Consider the following 7,263-nt stretch of genomic DNA (forward strand, 5'->3'; position numbering starts at 1 on the left):
GTGGTATGTGTATGGAATGAGCTGCCAGAGGAAGTGTTGGAGGTTGGTACAATTGCAACATTTAAGAGGCATTTGGATGGGTATATGAATAGGAAGGGTTTGGAGGGATATGGGCTGGGTGCTGGCAGGTGGGACTAGATTGGGTTGGGGTATTTGATCGGCACGGCCGGATTGGACCGAAGGGTCTGTTTCTGTTCTGTACATCTCTATGACTCTATTGAAAAGAAGAATCAGACCACTGGAAGTTCTGAATATTTTACCTCAAGAGGTGATGTTTTGTTATGTTCCAATTCAAAGGGTAAGCAAATAAAGGTACTATACTAAGTCTGAGTTACTTCAATTTTCTTGGAGGGTTTCTTGCCATGAGGCCTGTAAATTTCCTTGCCGTAACTTATGGAAAGAGCCTCATTAATTGGTTTCCATGTCCCTATGGAGTTTGTCTCATTTAATTTCTGCCCCATCTTACCGAGGACAATTTGCCACACAGCGGATTTTCCAGAATTTACTGGCATTCCTTGCACCCACAGCATCTTCAAAAGCTGACAGTGCTTGTCGAGGTGCACAGTCAGTTACCGTGAAGGGTCACCTCTGAAACCAGTCTAGCCCCCAGTTGGAGTGGTAAGAGTCAGAAACATCTCATTTTACTCCTGTCTGTCTACTCATGTCATGAACTGCGCAGAGCATTTACAGACGGACAGGATGAATTGAAAGCAGCCGTTCCAGTCTGTTGAAGAGTCAATAACAAGGGGACATAATTTTAAGGCGGGAGGTTTAGAGGGGATTCGAGGAAACAGTTTTTCAACCACAAGGTGGTGACAGTCAGGAATGCAGTACCTGAGAGGATGGTTGATGTAGTAATTTCAAAAACTTTAAAAAGTACATGGATGAGCACTAGCAATGTCATAACATTGAAGTGTATGGGCCTAGTGCTGGAAAGTGGGACTAGTGCGGAATTAGTGTCTCTATTTGGTGGCACAGTCTTGATGGGCCGAAGGGCCTCTTCATGATTCTATATTTCTACGACACCTTAATCTTGCCTTCCTTCTGTGGGCTTTACAAACCTACGTTTATTCCACTGAACATTGAACGAAGGCCAATGGTTAAAAAACTGCTTTAAAACCATTAAATTTTCCATCGGCTCAGCAATTAGATAAGACTTCTTTTTGAACTGATAATGTAAAATTGATATGTGTATAAGTTGTTAGATGACAAAAGTTGAGTACATGCTTGTAAAACTAAATATGTTATAAAATAATTGTGAAATTGTCTTCCCTCCCATCAGAGAAAATTCATCAAGAAATCGACGAGGTAATTGGATCCTCGCGATGTCCGTCTATTGAAGATCGAACAAAAATGCCGTACACAGATGCTGTCATTCACGAGGTCCAACGATACGTTGACCTTATTCCCATGAATCTTCCACATATGGCATCGAATGATATAGAATTCAGAGGATATCTGATTCCTAAGGTCAGAATGAAACCTATTATTACATCCAACATTATTTATACAGCACCTTAGGGTATCAAACCATTGCATAATTACTTTTGAAATTTAACAACCATATGTAACTGCTACTTTGCTCCAGTAAAATAGAGTAAGAAGTCAATCTAGAAAGGGTTCAAAATGTATTCTGGAACTGAGCTTGAACCAACTTCTTCTGAGATGTCTGGCTTACTGGCTCAAATTTTGAATAAATAGCTTCCAAGTGTTCTGTGTCATGGAGTCAAGGTGCTATTATATCCAGTAGACTGCAAACATTCTCTCAATAAGGAAGGCAAATTAATAATCAACACAGTCAGATTTTAAACATAATTGATGATATCCTGAGTTTCAAAGTTATTTTTAAAAGCTCTTACTTAATTTTGTCAATTGCCTTCCGAAGATGTTGACTCTCATTGTGTACCTCACATCTGAACACCATAAGTTATTTCACTGTGAAAAACATCAGAACAAAGGCTGATTTGGTCATCACTTAACACTTAGACGCTCACTCTTAAAAGCAATTTTAATGCTTAATGATCTGGAGTCAGAATTATAGGGCCAAATTTTCCACACTCTCAAGCATGGGACCAAGAAAGTTGGGAAAATAGTGTAAAAGTGGAAGCAACAGATTCTGAACATTGAGAAATTTATTTCCAAATCTCCCCTTAGGTTTTGAATGATGAGTTTTGAATCAATAGTGATGACCATGTATTTGTATCTTATTAGCCATTTGGGGATGGCACGGTAGCTCAGGGGTTAGCACTGCTGCCTCATGCACCAGTGTCCCAGGTTCGATTCCAGCCTCAGGTGACTGTCTGTGTGGAGTTTGCACATTCTCCCAATGTCTGCGTGGGTTTCCTCCGGGTGCTCCGGTTTCCTCCCACAGTCCAAAGATGTGCAGGTCAGGTGAATTGCCCATGCTAAATTGCCCATAGTATTAGGTGCATTAGTCAGATGGAAATGGGTCTGGGTAGGTTACTCTTCAGAGGGTTGGTGTGGACTAGTTGTGCTGAAGGGCCTGTTTCCACACTGTAGGGAATCTAATCTAATTTAATCAAACTTGCCTCATTTCTTTGGGGCTCCTAATTCACCTCCACTTCTACAAAGAACTAGACAGTGCTAATTCCTGACATGAAAGTAAGACTGGTTACTTGGCAGCAGCAGCTTGCTATTTAGTTCTTCAGGTCTTCATCAAACTCTGTTTTCACCTCAATGTCCTTGCATGCCCTATGGATATTGTCATTTCCAACCGTTTGTACAAGCCAATGAGCATTGCCAAATCACCAACATAATTTTGTTGCATTTTCAGACCAATGAACACACCACTTTAGAACTTTATTTCAGCTCGAGAACATTTATGAGTTGTGTGCCTCTGCCGGGTGCTTTTCCTACAGGAACACACAAATTTCATGTATCCTACACAGAGTATATCTTATTGCTCTGAGTCTACTTTCTTAGTGCTTGCTTACTTTGTGTTTATTTGAATGCTGCCAGTTTCTGTGCCTTGCACTGCTTTTTAGTGCAGAGGGTGAGGTAGGCAGCATGTTACAGTTTGGAGTGCTGAATAGGTGAGAGGTGGCAAATGGAGTTGAATGCAGAAAAGTGTGAGGTGATTCACTTTGGAAGGAGCAACAGGAATTCAGAGTACTGGGCTAATGGTAAGATTCTTGGTAGTGCAGATGAGCAGAGAGATCTTGGTGTCCATGTACATAGATCTCTGAAAGTTGCCACCCAGGTTGATAGGGTTGTTAAGAAGGCATACGGTGTGTTAGCTTTTATTGGTAGAGGGATTGAGTTTCTGAGCCATGAGGTCATGTATAAAACTCTGATGTGGCCACACTTGGACTATTGTGTGCAGTTCTGGTCACCACATTATAGGAAGGATGTGGAAGCTTTGGAAAGTGTTCAGAGGAAATTTACTAGGATGTTGCCTGGTATGGAGGGGATGTCTTATGAGGAAAGGCTGAGGGACTTGAGGCTGTTTTCGTTACAGAGACAACAGGATTGAGAGGTGACTTAATTAAGACATATTTGATAATCATAATTCGGAGATGCCGGAGTTGGACTGGGGTGTACAAAGTTAAAAATCACACAACACCAGGTTATAGTCCAACAGGTTTAATTGGAAGCACACTAGCTTTGGCAACAGTGATTCCTGCAGGCCTGATGCAACCACTCTGGGTTATATAGGTACATCAGTCAGGGTGCTAAAAACACATCTATCTGGATGTTAGGCCAATTTCTTTTGCAATGAATTGGGATGAATTTAGTCTGGTGGAAGAACAGTTATGTGCTGATGCAGAAGTTTTAAACTCCCCTACACTTAGGGAAAACTTTTGCTATTCACTTTATCTATGCCCCTCATTATTTTATAAATCTCTATAAGGTTAGGACCTTATGAAAAAGTCAGAACCTATCTGGCCTGTCCTTATAACTCAATCTTACATATTCGCAGCATCCTTGTAAATCTTTTCTGAACCCTCTCCAGTTTATGGGTGACCAGAACCGTACACAGGCCTCCAAAAGTGGCCTAATCAACATCCTGTACAACCTCAACATGATATCCCAACTCCTATATTCAATGGTCTGAGCAATGAAGGCAAATACGCTAAGTGCCTTCTTACCCATCCTGTCTATCCATGACGGAATTTTCAAAGAACTATGTACCTGAAATCTAGGTCTCTCTATTTTACAACATTACTCCGGGCCCCACAATTAACTGTGTAAGTCCTGCCCTTGTTCAACTTACCAAAATGAAATATTTCGCATTATTACAAATTAAACTCCATCTGCCACACCTCGGTCCATTGACCCAATTGACCCAAACTTACTGACTATGCCCCCTAAATTCTCACCAAAATTCATTTATATCAATGACAAACAACACTGGACCCAGCACCAATCCTTGCAGAACACTGCTGGTCACAGGCCTCCATTCAGAAAATCAACCCTTCACCCTCTCTCTCCCACCACAAAAACAATTTTGTATCCAATTGGCAAGCTTTACTAACCAATCTACCTTGCAGAACCTTGTCAAAGGCTTTACTAAAATCAATGTCAACAACATCAACCTCTCTGCCCTCTTCGATCTTTTTGGTCAAAAAAACTCAATCAAGTTTGTGAGACATGATTTCCCACATACAAAGCCATGCTCACTATCCCTAATCAATTGTTGGAGCAATGGAGTGAGCATGGATACAGCATATGCTGAGGATGCTGAACCTGATTCCTATGGCAGATGCTAACCCTTGCATGAAGCAGCCAAACACTCACATACTAGATGCAGCATTGTACAAATAACAATTGTACAACCTTTGTGTCAATTTGCCCAGAACCTCCAACAAACCTGCCTTCTGCTCCTGCATCAGCTTGTTTTTTATATTGTGTTCTTAATTGTGGACACTGTGGAATTCTGTCTTGCCTGGAGCTGATCAAATAGCTGCTCTCTGGCAGTCCTGAGTTCCAGCAGCCTAGGGCATTCCTTCCTCAGCCACCTGTGTAGATGCAGCTTGATGTGCTCACCACAGGTTCTCCAGATTAATCTAGCTAACAAATCCGCCAAGGTGTCAGTATCTGAGCTGGTGAAGGATGCAGGAGGCAGCTTTGTCTGTGCTTGCTGTGAGGGTTCTGTGTCCTTTCTCAGAGGTGAAGAGGAGATGTCTTGCAAGGAGAAAGTGAGGACTGTAGATGCTGGAGATCAGAGCTTAAAAATGTGTTGCTGGAAAAGCGCAGCAGGTCAGGCAGCATCAAAGATGTCTTGCAAGGCCAACCACTAATATACAGAGACTACACAAATGCTACGTCTACCTGCAGGAAAGAGGGGTGAACCATGCTGGACAGCTCGGGATTGATGGTATTTAACCTTGTGCACAACTGTGCTTTAAATTTGTTGAGAGTGTCCGGAAATGGAGCATCGGAGGTTGAGGGGTGACCGTATAGAAGTTTATAAAATCATGAGGGGCACGGATAGAGTAAATAGACAAGGTCTTTTCCACGGGGTGGGGAAGTCCAAAAGTTGAGGGCATAAGTTTAAAAGGGACCTAAGGGGTAAATTTTCCATGCAGAGAGTGGTGCGTGTATGGAATGAGCTCTCCAAGGAAGTGGTGGAGGCTGGTACAATTACAACATTTAAGAGGGATCTGGATGGGTATATTAATAGGAAGGGTTTAGAGGGATATAGGCCAAATGCAGGCAAATGGGACTAGGTTTATTTCAGATATCTGGTTGACATGGACAAATTGGACTGTTTCCAGTTTTGTGCAAGGAACATCATGTCTCTTAAGCTCGATTTGAGTTTTGAGAGCATACCAAAAGATTATGATGGCTGTGCAATAGATGCTGTTTACTTGGATTTAGTAAGGCCTTTGACAAGGTTCTGCATGGTAGCCTAAATAGTGAAGTGATGTCACATGAAATTCAGGGTGAGCTTGCCAATTGGATACATAATTGGCTTAATGGCAGGAGACAGAGAGTAATAGAGGAGGGTTGCTTTTTAGACTAGAGGCCAGTGACCAGCGGTGTTCCACAGCGATCAATTCTGAGTCCTCTTTTGTTTATCATTTATATAAATGATTTGGATGAGAATATAGAAGGCATGGTTAGTAAGTTTGCGAACGACACCAAAATTGGTGAAGAAGGTTTTCTAATATTATAAACTGATCTTGATCAAATGGATCAATGGTCATTTATATAAATGATTTGGATGAGAATATAGAAGAATGGTTAGTAAGTTTGCGAACGACACCAAAATTGGTGAAGAAGGTTTTCTAATATTATAAACTGATCTTGATCAAATGGATCAATGGGTTGAAAGATAGCAGATGGAGTTCATTCTGGATAAATGCGAGATATTGCATTTTGGTACAACAAAGGTTTATACAATTCATGGTAGGGTCTTAGGTAGTGTTGTGGAACAGAGGGACAGGTACATAATTCTTTGAAGTTTGCATCACATATCGACAGGTGGTTAAAAAGATACTTGGCACACTTGCCTTCATTGGTCAGTCCTTTGAGTATCGGAGTTGGGACATCATGTTGAGGTTGTACAGAACACTGGTGAGGCCTCTTCTGTAGTTCTGCATCCAGTTCTGGTCTCCCAGTTATAGGAAAGATATGATCAAGTTGGTGAGGATTCGGAAGAGATTTACCAGGATGTTGCCAGGTATGGAAGGTTTGAGTTATAAAGAAAGGTTGGATAGGCTGGGATGTTTTTGCTGGAGTTTAGGAGGTTGAGAGGCATCCTGATAGAAATTCATAAAATAATGAGAGGTATAGATAGAATTGATGGTAGTTGTCTTTTCCCAAGGATGGGGGATTTCAAGACTAAGGGGCACCTTTTTAAGGTGAGAGGAGAGAGATTTAAAAAAGATAGGAGAGGTATAGTTTTTTGCACAGAGGGTGGTTCATGTGTGGAAAGCACTTCCTGAAGGAGTGGAGGATTACAATTACAATGTTTGAAAAACATTTAGATCGATAGATGAATAGGAGAGGTTTGGAGGGATATGGGCCAGGAGCAGGCAGGTGGACGAGTTTATTTTGGGATTATTTTCAGCATGGACTGGCTGCACTGAAGGGTCTGTTTCTGTGCAGTATGACTCTACCACTCTATGAATGCCTGGATATTTTAGGCACCAATGATAGGAAGAGAGATGGGGATTTAAGGCAGAAATTCAGGGAGCTAGGATGGAAGCTTTTTTTTAGATTAGATTACTTTAGATTAGATTAGATTACTTTACAGTGTGGAAACAGGCCCTTCGGCCCAACAAGTCCACACCGACC

The 7,263-nt window shown here is 41.6% G+C and overlaps 1 protein-coding gene across 1 annotated transcript in view; it reads left to right on the forward strand.

Annotated features, from left to right (window-relative positions):
* Positions 1-7,263, forward strand: part of LOC122542683 — a 66,507-nt gene that overhangs the window by 16,003 nt on the left and 43,241 nt on the right. The window contains exon 7 of the mRNA XM_043680660.1: positions 1,283-1,470. Within this exon, the coding sequence (XP_043536595.1) occupies positions 1,283-1,470 (188 nt within the window). The remainder of the gene's footprint in view (positions 1-1,282; positions 1,471-7,263) is intronic.

This window comes from Chiloscyllium plagiosum, chromosome 41 (genome assembly GCF_004010195.1).
Source record: "Chiloscyllium plagiosum isolate BGI_BamShark_2017 chromosome 41, ASM401019v2, whole genome shotgun sequence".
Taxonomy (NCBI): domain Eukaryota; kingdom Metazoa; phylum Chordata; class Chondrichthyes; order Orectolobiformes; family Hemiscylliidae; genus Chiloscyllium; species Chiloscyllium plagiosum.